A 20700-nucleotide genomic window follows, 5' to 3' on the forward strand; every position below is an offset into this window, starting at 1 on the left:
CCAAGCATTTTTGGCAAGTATTGTGTCAGTATCTGAGCCAGTTGGTTAGAGACTAGAAGATGTCGAGATTTTCCTAGCGTCTTTCCCGATGACGTTTCTGGCATTCCACCATATATAGAGGTGTATTTTTCTATTGAGCTGATGTCGCGTACAATGCCAATTTCTAAGGCACCCTATCATCTAGCACCTGCAGAGATGAAAGAATTTGAAAGATCAAATTCAAGACTTGCTGGACAAGTGTTTTACCAACCCGAGATTTTCTCCATTGGGCGCACCGGTAATGTTTGTGAAGAATAATGACGGCAGTATGTGACTTTGCATTTATTACAGAGAATTAAATAGATTCACCGTCAAGAATAAGTATCCCCTGCCTTGATTCGAGGACTTATTTGATCACCTGCAAGGAGCATCAGTGTTCTCAAAGATAGATTTTCGTTCAGGTTATCACCAGCTGAAGGTGAGGGAGGCAGATGTTCACAAGACGGCTTTCAGGACGCGTTATGGGCAATACGAGTTTATGCTGATGCCCTTAGGTTTGACTAACACGCCAATGATCTTCATGGATATCATGAATCGCATATTTCAACCGTATTTGGATTAGTTCGTCATAGTCTTTATAGATGATATACTGATCTACTCGAAGAGCAGAGAGGAGCACAATTAGCACTTGAGAACGACATTGCAAACATTGAAAGACAGACAGTTATATGCCAAGTTCAACAAGTGCGATTTCTAGGCCTTAGATCAGACCCTAGTAGGTCTGAGACCTGGCCCAATATGGCTCGAACACTGTTGGTCACGGGTTATGAGCAGATTGAAGGAACTTGAGCATAGGGGAGACTCGGTTGGGTTGTTTCGAGGGTAGCTTGCACAGCGGCTTGCATGGTCTTATAAGCCAAGGTTAGAACAATCCAGGAAGAGTTAGTCGTGGTCTAGGAGAGGTTGGTTCGAGCCTGGTCTGGGCTGGTTGGGCGTGGTATAGGGTTTTGCTTTGTGGTTTGATTTTGTTTTTTTCTTCTCTCAGGGGTGGCGCCATGGCACTGCCCATTTGGCGCCGCAGCACTTGAGATTTGTCGCTTGTAGAGCTGGTGCATGGCGTCTAGGTGCTTAACAAGCATCGCAGTGCTACACAGCCAGTGCCTAGGTGCTAGTCCAGTACATGAGCGTTAATGATTTCAGTGAGCATGTCTCATTTTGGGTGTCGATGTGTCGATGTGTCTGAAGTTATTGGTGGTTTAAATTGGGTCATACGGGGTTTGTTTAGGAGTCTCGGAGCTATGGTTAAGTTTCTGGTTGATTAGGGTTAAAGTAGGGACACCGATCTAAATTTTAAAACGGATTATAAAATTTAAAGCGTGATCTCGAGTAAATGATTAAAAAGATGTTTTTAAGGTGTTTGATAAGTCTGGATGGAAAATGTTCGTTTTTCACCCGATTTAGGTTACCACTCCTGGCAGTGCCCTAATAATTGAAAATGCATATTTAAAATGTGTATGTTGATTATGAACATGGATTTTTATGTTAATGCAGGAAAACACGTTGCATGATTGGTTTTAAGGAAATGTATGTATATGCATGAATTTTTCAAGTGATGAATAAGATGACATGTTTTAGAAGGAAGTGAGTTGGTTGTGACTAACACGAACACGAACATGTAAGGCCAATGCTCAGTTGATGGGTAAAATTGTCGCTAATGTCCCCATCATCGGGTACCGCAGTTATGTAAATGGATCTATTGACCTAGAGCTGATACGAAAGTCACAACTAGTGATCTGAATTCTTTACAAGAAAAATGATTATGTATATGATAACATGATTTGATATGAATATGTTTATGTTTATGTTCATGATTTTGAAGATCATGGAAATTATTTTGCTTACAAAACTTTTCACTGTTACATGATATGTCTATGTATTTGTTATAATGGTTCAGGTGTGTTGAATCTTTAGACTCACTAGGTGTGATTGATGCAGGTGAGCAGTTTGTTGATGAGGAGACCAGAGGTGCTGAGGAGTAAGTGGACTAGGGCTGGTTGTGCACTGGAAGCCCGACGACCTTGCGTTTCTTCCGCATTTTATGATGTTACGATTTTATGAGGGTTATGGTTAAACAATATTTCAAAACGTTTATGATTTTTATACTTTGAGGTTTGGTAAGTTTTTAGTATTATGATGTGATTGTTTTACTATAAACAATAAACTTTTCGTTGATCTTACCTTTTAGATTTTTAAAACGCAGTTATTTTATTCGGTATTTGGATCGTTGGTAAAACAGAGTAGACGAATTTATATATATATATATATATATATATATATATATATATATATATATAATAAAGATGTGTGTGTGTGTATTTCACTATTCCATGTCCGAGTATGTAAGGCCCGAAATAATAAAGATGATATTATTTTAATCCGAGAGTATGTAATTGGAAACTTTTGGAGTGTTGAATTATATTCCAAGATGTTTGCATTTATTTAGGATTGAAATGGAATTATTTAGGATTGAATTGAATTAAAAAGATTGAGCGGGGGCCAATTTGTAATTAGTGAAAAGTTGAGGTACTAAAGTGCAAATATGGAAATTTAAGTGGCACACTGGTCTTGGTCACCTCTTGAACGTGGCATTCCCTTCCAATTTTCATTTTTTTCATGGATGCCTAGCTTGGAAGGGTGAAAACGTGAGTTTCCATGGGTTCCTTCAAGGATTTTGATCTTCAAAAATTCATATCTCAACATCCAACCATCAACTTATTAATCCAAGTATAGATTCTTGATCCTTACCTTAAGAGCTTCAAGGGGAGGTAATTTTCATCCATTTCCAGCATGTTTCAAAATTTAGATGTTGGAGGATTTGTGATTTAATTGTTGATATGTGTTCTTGAGTATATAAAGATTATAGAACCGTAATCGGATCGAAGAACGGACATCATATGAATTTGTTTGAAAAATTCAGCATGTTGTTCGAACCTAGTAGGTGCAGATTTTATTATGTTGTGGTTGATATCGTGAGGTTTTTAGTCATTGGTATCAGATTAATGATGTTTGAGTCGCCGGGTATATCGAATTTGCGTCGTTATGCCGCCGGAATTGATATAGATTGAGTTTTGAGCAAACCAAGTCTTACTTTGAATTATTTGATTTATATGGTATTGATTATGAATTCTGATATGATATTTGTAATGTTGCGATTGACGGGGTTATCGAGACTATATTGTTATGCCGTCGAAACATCAGTTGATTTAGATTGATCAGATTCAGATATGATTTCGATTATATTGTGATGTCGATGATATGAATTGAATTGTATCTTGTTCAGATATTGATCAGATTATGTACTGAGTTGAGTATTGATCAGAACAGATTGTGTATTGAGTTATTCACTGACACAGCGTATTCGATATTGTCATTTCAGATTTGATATGGACAGATTTGAATACAGGTCATCGTCTTCGTCAGACCGGGACGACAAAGGTATAATTCATGTGATACTTGGGAAGATATAACTCAAATCAGATCTCATTTGAGTTTCCCAATAAAATCACATACTTGATTATTGTTTATCTTATGATATGATTATGATTTGTTTATAGACTTTATATTCAAATCTTTTGAAATGAACATGCTTTGTTTATAGATTTTATTCATTGCATTTGAGATAGGAAAGTTTGACAGATAGTCAGACTTCTAGACGTTCGGTGTATCGTTACATAGGAGCAGACACCCTTCTATTGTAGATTATTCGATACAGATATGACCGAAGTCTAGGAATAAGACGTACGTCACCCCGATTGGGAGGGTAGGTGACAGACAGTGACGTCTTATTCACCCCGGGATCCCTAGAGTTATAATTGAGTCGAGTCTAGACATGATTTGACTAGAACTGCATGCGGTTATGGATGTGGTTTCACAGATTATGAAACCCATTTTTATTGCTTTCAGTCATGATAGCATGTTTTTATAATTTGATTTGAGTTGCATGTTTATCAGATTCGAGTTGCATGCTTATTCGATTTGATTTCATAGATTATGAAACCTATTGCTTTTAGTTTTATTCATGATAGAATAATTCATGATTTACTTTGTGTATATGCATGTTTACCATGTTTTATACTGGGATTTATTCTCACCGGAGTTATCCGGCTGTTGTCTTGTTTTGTATGTATGCATGACAACAGGTGGGGCTGGATCGGGGTCAAGAGGATGAGGAGAGAAGAAGAGTTAGCGTGGTGATTCCGGACTTACTGTAGATTTGGTTTATTACTTGAACTTAGTAACCGAACCTTAGATTTAGATTGTACAGTATTGTACTTTGATACTGAAATTAATTTTATACTGAGATGTATATTATTTAGATTCCATTACCTTCCGTATTTATATTTTAAAAAATAAAAATTTTTAGACCCTGTTTATCAGAACTGATAATTAAATCCCAACGATGATTAAGAAGATGATTAGCGTCCGGGTCCCCACAACAGGTGGTATCAGAGCGATAGATCCTTTAGATTGAAATAGTCAGAGTTGATAGATCTTTTAGACTGAGATAGAAGAGAATGAGCGGGGTAGATAGATTGAATTTTCTTTCCTTGCATGTGATTGCTAGCATGAGAATTATTTCAATGTTGAATTACATTGTGTGTGCTAGCATGATTTATTGCTTTTCTATTACATGTTGTTTGTTATCTGAGTTGACTACAGCATGTAATTACCAAGACTGAATCAGAACCGAGTCTGAATCAGAGGTATATGATCAGAAGAGGGCTAAGACAGATTATATAGATTGTGTATTGATTTGTTTGATATTCAGATATACCGCCTCGGAGATTTCCAAAAAGGGGTAGTACTTCAACTGAACAGATAGATGCATCAGAAACTCAGATGGAAGTAAAGTGGGCAGAATTTCAGTTATTACAGCCGCCGATTCTGAGTGGTACCGAGACATCTGAAGATTGTCAGAACTGGTTTGATGATATAGAAATCTTGTTTGATTTACTTGATTGTACAGATGAACAGAGAGTTAAACTGGTATTCCACCAGTTACGAGAGGCTGCCCGAAGTTGGTGGATTACAATCAAAGGATTATTAGCACAACGTGGTACTGTGATCACGTGGGAAGTCTTCAAAATTGAATTCTATCAAAGATTTTTCTCCGTTTCCTACCGAGAGGACAAAAGAGCAGAATTTGAGAATTTGAGACAAGGCCCATTGAATATTGACGAATATGCTTCTAGATTCTCTACTTTACTGCGTTTTGATCCTAATTTAGCTGGAAATGATGAAGCTGTAGTGAATCAGTTCATCAGAGGGTTGAATTCGGAGGTAGTTGCATTGATGAATTTGCAGCGACCTTATCATTTTGCTGATATCTTGAGTAGAGCGAAGAGAGCTGAGGCGAATCTGATTAGACAATTGGCAAGGTTGTGTGTAAAGCAACCTCAGACACAGCAATCCCCTCTTCGATATGATCACGACAGTACGAGTGGGAAGCAAGATTTGCTGAAAGTTCGAAAGAAGCCATTCAAGAAGATGGGAAGTGGTTCCTCTAGCTCAAGTGGTTCCAGTCCAAGCCATACTGAAGTCTATTGTAGGACTGGCGGAGGGAGACATTCCTCAGAGCAATGCCAAGGAGTACTTGGTAGATGCAATATTTGTAGACAGCCAGGGCATTTTGCTAAAGTTTGTCCACAGAGAGGTCCCCGAAGATCTTAGAGGGCTGGACCATCTGGATATGATGATCGAGGGACAGACCCAGGGCCCACTGGGTGACATAGTGACATGTACTGTTCTTTTATGAGTACATCACATATATATTGATATATACTAATGCTTTCCTTACGATTATCTGTGACTGAGTTGCATGGAAATATGATGTATCAGTGGGGTTTGTTTGTACTGTAGTATTGATCTCCTATTTGTTGGGAAAGAAAGAGTGATATCAGAGATTTCTGTGACATATTGCATACTACAGTAAGATGTGACTGAAATGGAGTTAGATTTTGACGTACTTGTATTTTCTGATTTGACCGCATTATTGATGTTAATATGCTGAACAAGTACAGAACTATTATAGATTCCTTTCAGGAGAATATAAAATTCAGACCAGATTTGGCTGATGAGTAAAGAGTTCACGGTAAGGATTCTAGATTTAGAATTCTTTTGATATCTGTGTTGTCTATGACTCGATTATTACCGAAAGGAACAGATGGTATCCTTATGTATTCAGTAGATTTACAGAAATCGAGCATATCATTGGCAAATTTGTCAATGATAGACGAATTGACTGATATTGCCCAGATAAGATTTTAGATTTGCTTTATATCAGAAAGATAGATTTCAGAATTGAATTCAGATCAGATACTGATTGTTGTTTTAGAATTCAATACAGAATGATATTGAATATATAGAATGAATTGAAAGATCAGTAGAAGAGTACCGACCAAGAGTTACATCTGATTTAGTGTTGCTCTTTGGCATGTTTCAGTATATTCAGAGATGTTCTGATGATTTTATGTTCATTGTATCTATGAGATTTTGATATAATTCCAGCATTTGATTGATTGAAGAGAATATCTGAAGATTGTATTGAATATTCTGAGAACTGCGATGATTGTATACATAAATTATTCAGATAAGAATCCTGATTGAAACAGATTGTATTCAGAGTATGCGTTATCTGAAGTTAGTATACCGAGTGAGTTTGACATAGTTGAGATTGCAATCAGTGACAGATAGGATACTGATATCAGAAAGATCAGAAATTTCAGAAATGTCAGAATTGTCAGAAATGTATTTTGTCTGATTTGGCAGATTATTTTATTCGACTGTTGCTTTATATCTGCTGAATATTTTTATTGTTCTAAATCAGTATTTGAGACATCTTATATTGTTTTGGGGAGCATATTTTATTTGCAGATGAGATATAACAGTTTATCAGAATGACATGAAGATATTTACCAGAAATCCTTGTTTTATGAGTTCACTGAACTCACTAGTTCTGTATAGGATATTGATACTTCGTTTCTGATTTGATATTACTGTTGTTTTGAATCCGTATATGCTACAGATTATTGTGAATCACGGAGAGTATATACAGCTCCAACCGAATCAGAGTTGAATTCGAGAGTTACAGTAATTCAGGAATGTGATCAGAATGTTCAGAACTAGATTTCAGTAATCAGAGTCGAGTAACAGATATGTGATTGTGTATTTTATATGAGACTGATTATCTTGTGGTATCATAATGTTTCAGAATTGAATAACAGAATTGATATCGATAGTCAGAGCCGAATACCAGGTAGGTATTTTTTCTTTACTTTATGTTATTAACTGATTTGTTTATGTCAGTAGTTCGGATTTGAAATCACAGATAGGGTCAGAAATGCACCGTAGTGGATTCAATTTTCAGTTTGATGATTGAGAATGTATGATATTCGAACAGATAGTTGTGATATAGACAGATGAGATCAGTTATGACAGGAATTGTATTGAAATATTGGCAGAATTTATGTTGAAATATTGGCAGAAATTGTATTGATATGACTGAATCGCTAACAGAAAAGACAAAAAGATAGAAATCAGAAGATTTATTACAGAATTGTATAGTTCTAAATAGAAGTGGGAGTACATTTCTATTGCTTTCGTAATAAAATTACCGCCATTTTCTCCAGATCATGATAGAATATGATTGTGATTGATAGATTATTCAATCTATATTCTATTAGTTTGTACAAGATCATGTACAAACATGACCAAATGACACAGATCGGTGTCAGAGAAGTGGTCAAAAAGATCAGAATGCCACAGTAGATTATATCAGATTGTGATTTGATTGATTTTGTATGTGTGACAGAGTATATCACGAGCTCTCTCTTAAATGGTTTTACAGATTGACAGACCGTCAGAATGTATTAGCCAGATATTAGAAGATTTTGGTACAGCTTTAGTGTTGGATGTTAGCACTAGTTGTTATGACTTATTGTCACTGTATAAATTACTGTATGACAATAGCTATTAAGACAGTTCAGAATGGACAGATTTAAGAAACCAACGTCGGATGATGACGATTAGTATTTAGAGCTGAAGATGGTATATGTCCTTGATTGAGATAAACAGTTTTGATAACAGCAGATGGTACTGATATATGATGAGTTGTAGCTTGGTTTATACGGATGGTGTATAACCAGTAATGCGAGATTGATTCTATCAGAAGGACTGGAGAAGTATTATGACATTATACTTAGTGAATTATTATTCCAGACTGGAATCAGATATTAGAATTTTGATTTACCTCTTGTATACGTTTCGTGTTGATATCTGACTTGATTACCTGTGATTTCGAGGACGAAACCGTATATTAGAGGGGGAGAAATGTAAGGCCCGAAATAATAAAGATGATATTATTTTAATCCGAGAGTATGTAATTGGAAACTTTTGGAGTGTTGAATTATATTCCAAGATGTTTGCAATTATTTAGGATTGAAATGGAATTATTTAGGATTGAATTGAATTAAAAAGATTGAGCGGGGGCCAATTTGCAATTAGTGAAAAGTTGAGGGACTAAAGTGCAAATATGGAAATTTAAGTGGCACACTGGTCTTGGTCACCTCTTGAACGTGGCATTCCCTTCCAATTTTCATTTTTTTCATGGATGCCTAGCTTGGAAGGGTGAAAACGTGAGTTTCCATGGGTTCCTTCAAGGATTTTGATCTTCAAAAATTCATATCTCAACATCCAACCATCAACTTATTAATCCAAGTATAGATTCTTGATCCTTACCTTAAGAGCTTCAAGGGGAGGTAATTTTCATCCATTTCCAGCATGTTTCAAAATTTAGATGTTGGAGGATTTGTGATTTAATTGTTGATATGTGTTCTTGAGTATATAAAGATTATAGAACCGAAATCGGATCGAAGAACGGACATCATATGAATTTGTTTGAAAAATTCAGCATGTTGTTCGAACCTAGTAGGTGCAGATTTTATTATGTTGTGGTTGATATTGTGAGGTTTTTAGTCGTTGGTATCAGATTAATGATGTTTGAGTTGCCGGGTATATCGAATTTGCGCCGTTATGCCGCCGGAATTGATATAGATTGAGTTTTGAGCAAACCAAGTCTTACTTTGAATTATTTGATTTATATGGTATTGATTATGAATTCTGATATGATACTTGTAATGTTGCGATTGACGGGATTATCGAGACTATATTGTTATGCCGTCGAAACATCAGTTGATTTAGATTGATCAGATTCAGATATGATTTCGATTATATTGTGATGTCGATGATATGAATTGAATTGTATCTTGTTCAGATATTGATCAGATTATGTACTGAGTTGAGTATTGATCAGAACAGATTGTGTATTGAGTTATTCACTGACACAGCGTATTCGATATTGTCATTTCAGATTTGATATGGACAGATTTGAATACAGGTTATCGTCTTCGTCAGACCGGGACGACAAAGGTATAATTCATGTGATATTTGGGAAGATATAACTCAAATCAGATCTCATTTGAGTTTCCCAATAAAATCACATACTTGATTATTGTTTATCTTATGATATGATTATGATTTGTTTATAGACTTTATATTCAAATCTTTTTGAAATGAACATGCTTTGTTTATAGATTTTATTCATTGCATTTGAGATAGGAAAGTTTGACAGATAGTCAGACTTCTAGACGTTCAGTGTATCGTTACATAGGAGCAGACACCCTCCTATTGTAGATTATTCGATACAGATATGACCGAAGTCTAGGAATAAGACGTACGTCACCCCGATTGGGAGGGTAGGTGACAGACAGTGACGTCTTATTCACCCCGGGATCCCGAGAGTTATAATTGAGTCGAGTCTAGACATGATTTGACTAGAACTGCATGCGGTTATGGATGTGGTTTCACAGATTATGAAACCCATTTTTATTGCTTTCAGTCATGATAGCATGTTTTTATAATTTGATTTGAGTTGCATGTTTATCAGATTCGAGTTGCATGCTTACCATGTTTTATACTGGGATTTATCCTCACCGGAGTTATCCGGCTGTTGTCTTGTTTTGTATGTGTGCATGACAACAGGTGGGGCTGGATCGGGGTCAAGAGGATGAGGAGAGAAGAAGAGTTAGCGTGGTGATTCCGGACTTACTGTAGATTTGGTTTATTACTTGAACTTAGTAACCGAACCTTAGATTTAGATTGTACAGTATTGTACTTTGATACTGAAATTTATTTTATACTGAGATGTATATTATTTAGATTCCATTACCTTCCGCATTTATATTTTAAAAAAGAAAAATTTTTAGACCCTGTTTATCAGAACTGATAATTAAATCCCAACGATGATTAAGAAGATGATTAGCGTCCGGGTCCCCACAGAGTATCTCTGATGCTGATGGTGTAACAACTCACCTCTAAACCATTGACTCTTAGGCACTGGCTTCTCGAATAAATGTTGGCACTTTGGCCTAGAGGCCGTAGATTCACCAACACTTCTGTGGAATCGCTGTTGAACTATTCTTAGTCAATCAGCATTATACCTTCCAGTAGCTTCAAACAGTTGGCCCTTTGGGATCCAGCATTTCTTGATTATACGTTCTTCTCCTGCAAAGGTTCAGCTTCTTTTCTCATTGAGAAGATCTCTCAAATATGTAACATCCACATTAACAGAAGCTACTGGGGGAAATAGATCATCATCCACCGCCATGGATTCTTGTCTGTCAGGGAACTTTAAGATTCCATTGTTAATTATGTCCTGCAAAATATTCTTGAAAGCCCAACAAGATTTAGTAGCATGATTGTACGAGTTGTGATACTTACAATATTCTCGACCTGTCAACTCTTCTTTGGGTGGCATTCTGTGATCTGGTGGAAAAAATGATGATTTTTTTCTTTTACCAAAAAATCAAAAATCTCATCGGTCTTCGACAGGTCAAATGTGTACTGCATATCCTTGGGGAGTTGGGAGCTATTCTTCTTTTCAGGATCTGTCAGCTTTTTTTTTAACAAAAGAAACGTACATGAACCAGCTGATCGAATTTCTGCCAACGCAACATCTTCCACCTCTTAATAATAAGAACCCATAGTAGTTCTGCTTTTGTATGACTCCTCCCACAAAAATTCTTCGTACTCAACAACTTTGGTAGCCAACTCAAAGAAATCCCTGTACTCCATTCCAATTTCTTTCTTAATTCAAAATCCAGCCCCTTTTGTGACATCTTCACGAACTCGGTCTCAGTTAGGAATACCTTGCATCTATTCTTCATCTTTTTGAACCTGTCGATAAAAGACTCCACATATTCTCCTTTCTTTTGTGTGACTCTGTATAAATCAATAATACACACTTTTGTTTCTGTTCTATAGAATTGAATGTGAAATTTTCTTTCCATCTCTTGCCAATTCATCACTGAATTTCTGGGGAGTGAGGCATATCAAGCAAATGCAGTCACTATGAGAGAATTTGGGAATAGTCGCAACTTAAAGTTGTTGAAGTTCTCCAAGTTGGCTAGTTCCCCGCTCTAGATGGTAAATCTGGCTATGTGTTCCATGATGGACTGGTCGTCTTTCCTAGAGAATAGGCTGAAATCAGGAACTCTATAACCCTTTGGATACGGGTTATTCACCTCTATGTAGCCTGGATAGGATTTGTGGAACTCTAGGTGGCCTATCTATCTCAAGGCCGACCCATATTGCTTTTGAACAGTTTCTCTCACCATTTCCGGATCAATCAAATGGATGTTCCGAGCTAGGAGTGGGTGATGGTATTATTTTACCCTCGAGCTTGGAACCCTACATTTAAACCAACATTACCTCTTGGGAAGCCCCCATCTACTCCTTGATAATCTATGTGTTTCAAGTCATCACAAGCTCATGGTTGGTACATAGGATTTGTCACGTTGTATACTTGAGTAACATGTTGTTTCGAGCTCCCCAATCCATGAGCACGTGAATATGGCTGAGCTCTTCCCCCTAAGGTCTCTTCTCTCCTATGAGGTAGTGTGTACCTTCTTTCTGGCTGACTTGGGAAAGTGAACTCTGGGTGGCGGGGATCAATAGACCTTGAGTTTCTTACTTCCTGGTCAAATTCATGGACTTGTTACTTCCCCGGTTCCCTTCTTTTTCACTTGCATTATGTTATTTATTGGTTGACTGGTTCGGTTTACCCAAGTCTTCAAGCAACAAGACATAGCCTTGGATAGTGCTTGTGATATCTCTTCAATTTTTATCACAGTCAACTATTCAATAAAACGGTTTGAAATATGAGCATATACCTCTGGAATATGACTTGCATGCAAATTCAACTCCCTGGTTGGCTCTTCAGCTGCCAGTTGTTCTGCCAACGGAGTGTGAACATCTTCCTTGCTTGGTAGAGACTCTCCATCCCCTTAATTGACGTTTTCTTTCCTTATTGGCGGCATAATGGTGTCCCACTGGGCGTGCCAAAAATTGTTTGCATAATATTTCAACTTTCAGACGTGCCAGGTGCAAAGATGTACCAATTTGTTTAAAAATAATGAAAAATCTAATATCTAAAAACTCGATATTGTAGATACTAAATTTGACCGTCCGTTATTATCTCCTAAATAAATATGACGTCATAAACAAAGAAAACTAGATAAACAGTACTAAAAATTAAGAGATGAACTCCTAACATGATTTATTTTCAATAAAATGTAGAAATTCACCAAAAAATGATATATACTAAATAACGTTGCTGAAATATGAAGGAAAATGACTTAAACTATTGAAAACTTGAATGAAAAACTATGAAAATGATTGACTAAAACAAATGAGAACTTTGTAGGGAGTTTGCTAGAATTTTTGCGAGAGATTGTTTGTCTCTTCTGTTGCTTTGGCCGATCCTTTTTTTTCTGAATGATGAGCAGTTCTCTCCACTCTCCCATGATCAATGATCTTCCGCCCTTTCATCCCACGATCATTCTCTCTTTCTTCCTGCGATCTTCTCCTCTTTCAGCGTTGATGAGTTCAAACTGATAGGAATTGATTTGCCATTTTGATGGGCATGTCTAATTTAATTTTAGCCCAAAGAGATACTAGCGTGAAAAAATTGAAAAATATGATTACAATACACAATTATGAAATTAAAAAAAAATAGAGCTTTCAAATTTAAAATATATAGGAAAAAAACAAAGAGAAGATAGTGAGAAATAGAAAGAGGAAGAAATTTATATACTAAATTATAATACAAAACGATGGTGTTCACCTGCATAAAAATATAACACGATCACCCATAAAGTGCAAAAAATGAATCTGGTTCCCGGATTGCACCACTTTTGTAAAATCTCTTGCATTGCATCAATTTTGTAATATTTTATTTTTTTTATATTTTTTTTATAAAAAATGCCGAGACTAACACACACAGCTTTCTATGTTTAGTTTATAATCTATTAAAATTTATATATAATTTTTTCTTAAAATAAAAAAATCTAGTTTATACATATATTTAAATTATACTTATTATTGATGAAAATGATATGAGACTAATTGCACATGCATGTGGTATCCCCATTTCGGAACCATATCGTGTATTAAAAACGCTCCACACGGCATTTGCATATGATTTTTTTCTTGAAGACACATGCATCATTCATAGCACTTCATTAAATTTATATGAATGATTCAATGATTGATTAATTAAAGAATCACATTTTATAGAATTATATAAAGTTTCTTGTAGAGACTACACAAGATCCAACCATATCATAATAAAGAAAAGGCAAAAACTTGTGTGAGACGGTCTCACGGGTCGTATTTTGTGAGACGGATCTTTATTTGGATAATCCATGAAAAAGTATTACTTTTTATGCGAAGAGTATTACTTTTTATTATGAATATGAGTAGGATTGACCCGTCTCACAGATTGTGATCCGTGAGACGGTCTCACATGAGACCTACTCCAAAGAAAAAGTACAATTATTCTGAGACACGTGATTTAAGGATTTCATTAATTAATCTCTTACATACATAAACAATGATTATTCTATGCTATACTTGGATATTTTTCCTCCTATGACGTGGTCATATATATGTTAGCTTTTGGATCATCAACATATATGTCTATTTTCATAAAAATATAAGAAAATCACATGATCCAATGATATTTGAATAGGGGAGAAACACACCCATCATAGACTAACCTTAAATAAAGAGTAGTTCTCTTGTGAGACATTCTCATAGTTTTATATCCGTGAAACAGAATTGACATGGTCTACAACTACATTGAAAAATAATATTTTACTTTTAAATCAACTGCCACGATCAACAAATCAAGTGGCTGTTGGAAATCAACGACCACGATTTAGTGATCGTTTGTCGACCTGACAGGTTGATCATTTGATTTTATTTTTTTTATTATTGACTTTGAAATCAACGAACAAGATTTTTGGTTGATGATCATCAACAGCCATGTCATGTCCAACGGTAGACCCGCCAAATCGACCATTGAATTTTTTTTCCAATTTTCTCCTATAAATACCTCATCAGCCATTCATTTTTTTCACAATTTTATCTTAATCTCTAACTCTCAATTCTTTTTTTGTTATCAAAATATCAAGTCTCGATTATTGGTATATTGATTGTTGATTTATTTTCATAGTTATACAAATGATCGGAGCCGGATCAAGTTGTATGTGTGGCAAAGCAAAGGAAAATGTCATTATGCCACCTGAGCTCGAGCATCACGATTTTCCTTCATTCAATCTTGATGGCTATGATCTGGATTTTTTCGATGAGGAGCATAAATAACAAGAACAAGATGCTAAGCAAACACATCATCATCAAAATAAGAAAGTATGAGCAATTCGACGGTACCTAAAAGTAAAACTTGAGTGGTCTTTTGCCCGAAATTCGATTTCTTCATCAAATATCTCGAAATGGTTACGCTTCCCTCCAATGATTTGCAAGAAAAATGCAAATATTGTTCAAAAAGTTACAAATTTCAACAAGGAGATGATTATGAAACTTTAATTTGACACGTCATGAAAAATCATCCAGTGAAAATTAGTAGTGATCATTATCAAACTCAAATTCCAACATTTTCTTCTGAATCAGGTAACAATTCTCAACTTTTTAAATTTTTCGAAGCTAAATTTAGAGAAGAAACGACTAAATTTTGTGCAGTCGAACAAATTTCTTTTAGTTTCAATGATAAATTATCTTTTGAAAATTGACTTTCTACAAATCAAATTTTTTTTATTAAATGTATGCCATAAAATACACTCAACGCATACTTAAAAAATTATTCGTTGAACAAAGAAAATTAATTAAAGAATTAGCTAGTTTAAATAATAAAGTTTTTGTGTGTTCTGATATTTGGAGTGATAATTGACAACGTTGTTAATATAGGAGTATTATAAATCATTGAATTGATATTTTTTGGAATATTCAAAAAAAATTGCTTACATATAGATGTTTTAACGAATCACACATTTAGAACAATATGATCTAACTTCTCAAGTTTTTCAATTTCATTTTATAATACCTGAAACGCCCACTACTCATTATTCTTAAAAAGTACTAGAATTTTTTTTTCATCTAATCGTCCGAAACCATACATATATATAAATACATTTTAAAATACCTTTGTACCATTTAAAATAAATCAACCAACTATTATTTGAAAATTCAAAGGAAATAATTCAAAACAATAAAATCATCAATCGTTTAACAAACCTAAAATTAACAATATTTAAAAATAAAACTAACTCTGACATCCTTTCAAACACATCTCAAAAGCATCATAAAAGTCAAAAAAAATTAACATAAACTTAAATCATAAACTTAATTTAAATGCGGAGGTTTATGGCATGTAAATACGCAAAAAAACGAGTTGGCGATGCGAAGAACGGCGACGTAGAAACCTAGGCTGAATTCTACATCAATAATTGTGGCTTTTCTCTTCAAAAAATTTGTGTGTGCGTGTGTTTGCTGCTGCTAGGATTCGTCCTTGTGTGTTGTGTGATGTGTGCGTGTGTTTTGGTTTGGGGCTTTTATTTTAATTAAAATACATGGTGTAAGCCTAGGCCCAATTGTAACGTCTCGAATATTCGAAAGTCCACGCGAATCACATGCTGCAATTATTAAATTCTTTGTGTATTTTAGTTACTTGCTTTAATTGCATAAATTAATTATGTTGTGCATATGTGTAGGTTTAAATTATTTTTTATGCATGGTTGCATTAAAATGTATTTTTAAAGGTTATTCAAGTTGCGATCGAGGAACGGAGACCGAGGGCTGAAAAATAGAAAATGTTTTTATTAAATAATTGTTTTTAGTTATTTAATTTAAGGGTGATACTTTTTCTTATTTTTGAAAATAATAGGGTTTTTGAGGTGATTTTATACGCCGTGACGTAATTTTTATCGTGTTGGTTTTTCAACAAAAATACGAACTTATGGGCAATCGGCTATTAAATTCACAAACTTGTTTTACCAAAACTATTTTAATATTTTAATTAAATCCTAATTAAGCATTAATGGGCCTAAATTGTGTGCTTAATGGGCCTAAGTTTAATCAAGGATTTAATTACTATATAAAATGTTAAAACACCCCTTAACCTAGGAATCACTCGGCCCCCTTCCCCAACTAATCCAAAACACTCCAAACTTTCTCCCCAAAATTTATAACGGCACACACAAAGTATCAAGCAAGGAGGAGTTTCAAAATTTGCTAAGGTTTTCAAGCCATCGTCTTCGTGTCGTCGTTCTTCAACCGTCAATGTAAAATCGTGCCTTAAATACGCAAAGGTACGCCATATTCTTTCTTTTACTCATCATCACACCATATTATATATTTGCTCATGAAATTGCATGAAAACAAGTTGCACCTAATTATTTTCGCACAAGCATCTCAAGTGGTTTTTAAAACATGTAATTTGATCCTTAAATCATGAAAATTCATGTATATAAGGGGCTGCCATGATATGGAAGTAATATGGGATTGTTTTAAACAAGTTTAAGGGCTTAGGATCACACACAAAACGCTGCAACATGAATAGAAACAAGCTGGAACTGTGGGCAGCAACAGGAGAAAGAAACGTAGGATTGCTTGGCTTGTTCTTAATGCTTTGGTTCAGTTATTGTGGATGGGATTTGGGGGCTCGGCCAGGGCTCTTCCTGGGTCAGGGGTGGTCTTGGTCTAGGGCTGGTATGGGTCTTAGGGTGGCTAGGGTTCGAGTTCTAGGCAGGGGCGTAGCCAAAAAAAATTTTCATCCTGGGCTATGAATGATAAAAATAAATAAAATAATATAAATTACATATTAAAAATTAAAATATGGTAAACTGCTAATTTATAATTAAAAAAAACACTTATCAAATATTTAATGGTAACTGCAAATATTACATAATGACTCGAACAAAATATAAACTACTGAAGTTGTGCTCTGCGGTTTTTCATATAATAGAATTCATCAATTATTGAATCAGTGTCGATCTTTGCAGTAAACTCTCTTTCAATGTAGATAATCATAGAATTTGCCAAGAACTCTTCTTCCATCTTATTTCGAAGACAAGTTTTAATAAGTTTCATAGTTGATAATGATCGTTCTGTTGTTGCAGTAGAAACAGGAAGAGTTAAAACAAGACGAATCAATCTGTCAATTAAATGATAATGTTGTGTCTTTTCATTTTCTACTAATCCTCGACATAATTCAGAAATGGTAGAGATATTCTGAAATCTTTCGTGATAAATTATATCAAACTTATAATGCTCCAACTGACTTCTTAAATAATGTAGTTCTTGTCCATTAAAATCACTGGGATAGAATTTCTCTGCAAGCTTGTAAATATCATCAACATTAAACAACTTAAATTTGTCTCGAGGTTCCAAAGCAGAGCTAAGTCTAAGAAGTTCTACAGATCCATCATTGAATCTGTTATTGAGTTCTTCAACTTGAAAATTTATTGCAGCATGAAATACATCAAAACGATAATGGTGCTCAAATGTAATAGAATTTCTTTGATGGCACGAACGTCTTGTAGCAGATCTATAACAAGCATTCATATCTGGTATCTCAATGCCATTATTTTCACAAACTGATTGCACGATCACTAGAAGAATATCATAACCTTCTGTTCTCAAAGTATGAAGTAAAGCTTTTGTGGTTGAGACAAAATTCATTGCATTTAAAATGTCTAAAGACTTCTCTTGCAAAGCTCGACAAAGCAAATCAGTTATCCCCATAATCTTGTGCATCAAGTATAATATAAATGCGAAGTCAAATGATCTCAATGCAATAAAAGAACCTGTAGCATCCCCCCATATAGAATTTGAAGATGCTTCTTCCACCATGTACTCAAGCACAATAATCACAGAGTTGTACATATCTATCATACTGCAAATCGACTCAAAATGAGAACTCCAATGCGTCTTGCCAGCTCGTTGCAAAGTTCCAATCTGATTAAGTCCAGTACATGTCTCGCGCATACCATTTGCTATCATATCTGCAATTTCAATAGCTTGAGCAGATTGCAACTCAGTGTGACGTTTTGGAGATACCTTAATGAGATTACAAATAGAAGTTAATTTTGAAAAAAATAGCCAAATAGAACTCTCTTTTTCAGCAGCGGCTACCAACGCCAACTGAAGTCTATGTGCAAAACAATGAATATAATATGCTTGTGGAGAATCTTTAAGGAAAAAAGCTTGAAATCCATTCCATGAGCCACACATATTGCTAGCACCATCATATCCTTGACCCCAAATATCTTTGATATACAACTCATGTCGACCAAGCACATTACAAATTTCTTTTTTTAGTGTTACCGCAGTGGTATCAACAACGTGCACAATATCAAAGAAACGCTCTAATAAGAAACCTTCACGATCAACAAATCTCAACACAATAGCCATTTGCTCTTTGTTTGATATGTCTTTAGCCTCATCAACCAGAAGACAAAATTTTTCACTCCCAACCTCCTCTCGTATTTTTTTCTCACTCTCTTGGCAAGAATATGCAAAATATCTTTTTGAATGTCTGGTGATGTATATTTTGCATTTCTTGGTGCATTTTCTAAAACAACATTATTGATATTAACATCCATTTTTCCCATAAGCTTTATCATCTTTATAAGATTACCTTGATTGTTAGAAGATGAAGATTCATCATGTCCTCTCAATGCACATCTTTGCAAACAAAGACAACGAATGCTTTCAATTGTGGCCTTGAGCCTCAATCGGTTCTTATTCACTTCTTCTGATGTTTGTGTATTCATCACTTTATCGATGTGACCACTTACATTTATCTAAACACCCATAGATTGAACGGCATTGTTATGTGGTGAAGTACGACCTCCCACATGCATTTTTGAAATCGCCGATACTGTTCTCCTAATTTGGTTCACGGATATTCCATAACAGGTTGATATGCCCTCTTAAGATATAAGCTCGTCTGATTGCATCTCTTTCATTGACAGGACATTGCCATATTGGAGTACGCATGACCGGATCTAGTTGAACATAAGTACTAACATCACTTTCAACTCTTTGACACTTTGAGGGATGTTGGTCATCATGGTTTGAGATCCCAGCTTTAGTTGGAGAATGCTCCTCTCTAATTGATGTATTTTCTTTTGGTTTATAAAATGAAAACAGATTTTTCTTCTTGCCGCCTTGAGCTTCCATTAGAAAAACCAACCTATTAGGTACAGAAAAAAGTTATTATTGTGAAGGGGATAGATTCCAATATCCATATTGAATAAGCTTAACAGCTTTCCAACATCAATTGGAAAAGAAATACGATAATTGTAATTTTTTTTAGCATAAAATAGATATGGACATCAATTTTAATATTAATCTTATATATTATTCAAGTTAACTAAGTTCGTAAGATTTAAATAAAAACAAGTGATTTGGCATAGATTACTTCTGATCATGAATATAAACAGAGCATAAAAGATTTATTTTGAATTTACAGATTTTGTTCCCGTTGTTTTAAAAATTTGGACATGTTTTCGATTTTAATATCAAAACAAGACTTACAAAAATTTATAAACTGAGCATAAAAGATTTACTCCTGTTTACAATACAAAAGGACTTACAAAAAGTTATAACAGGATTATTGACAAGCCAGTCACACAATGACAAAGGAATTGGCATGTAAATGTGGAAAAAAAAAGACACACACATAACTGCACAGGAGTGCTTACGAGATGATGATTCAATTTTATTTGTAGAGAGATCTATCCCATCAAAGATGACTAGCCACCACCAACTTCAAAGCATCGTTGGAAAAATTAACAAAATCTCAATTGAATAAAAGTACAAGTACCTGGGCAACTTGATTGGAAGAAATTGAAAGCCACAATCAAAATATCAACGGAGCTTAGGCTGGAGTTTGAAGGAATAGTAAATATTTTTCTAACTAATGGGCTTTACAAAAATTTAACCTAGTTCATAATTAAATATATAATAGTCCTATTTTTTTTTATACCCTGGGCTGGATCCCAAAAATTAACCTAGTCCACAATTAAATATATAATAGTCCTATTTTTTTAAAAAAATTTCTACCCTGGGCTGGAGCCCACCCCAGCCTTTGGGGTGGCTCCGCCCCTGGTTCTAGGCCTGGGGAAGGAGCCCACCCAAAGTGGGACTCCTCCCATATTCACGCGCAGAATCTGTTCGGGAGAGAAGAGGGGCTAGTGGCTCGGTCTGGGGGCGAGCTAGGTGGTTCATCAGGGTCCAAGGGTC

The 20700-nt window shown here is 35.1% G+C and overlaps 1 protein-coding gene and 1 long non-coding RNA gene across 2 annotated transcripts; one reads left to right on the top strand and one right to left on the bottom strand.

Moving 5' to 3' along the window:
* Positions 1–2651: 2651 nt before the first annotated feature.
* LOC140813589 (uncharacterized) lies at positions 2652–4302 on the top strand. Its single transcript, XR_012113983.1, has 3 exons — positions 2652–2804; positions 3416–3474; positions 4179–4302. It is a non-coding gene; the product is annotated as an uncharacterized lncRNA (long non-coding RNA).
* A 13077-nt stretch (positions 4303–17379) lies between these two features.
* Positions 17380–18864, bottom strand: LOC140815581 (uncharacterized). The gene has a single exon (XM_073174658.1). The coding sequence runs from the start codon at positions 18862–18864 to the stop codon at positions 17380–17382; it is 1485 nt and encodes a 494-aa protein (XP_073030759.1).
* Positions 18865–20700: the final 1836 nt, after the last annotated feature.

Source organism: Primulina eburnea, chromosome 15, assembly GCF_022965805.1.
Source record: "Primulina eburnea isolate SZY01 chromosome 15, ASM2296580v1, whole genome shotgun sequence".
Lineage (NCBI taxonomy): Eukaryota > Viridiplantae > Streptophyta > Magnoliopsida > Lamiales > Gesneriaceae > Primulina > Primulina eburnea.

What these genes read in the sequence shown, in the direction of transcription:
- LOC140815581 (XM_073174658.1), bottom strand. Translation starts at nt 18,864, where the DNA reads ATGGCTATTGTGTTGAGATTTGTTGATCGTGAAGGTTTCTTATTAGAG.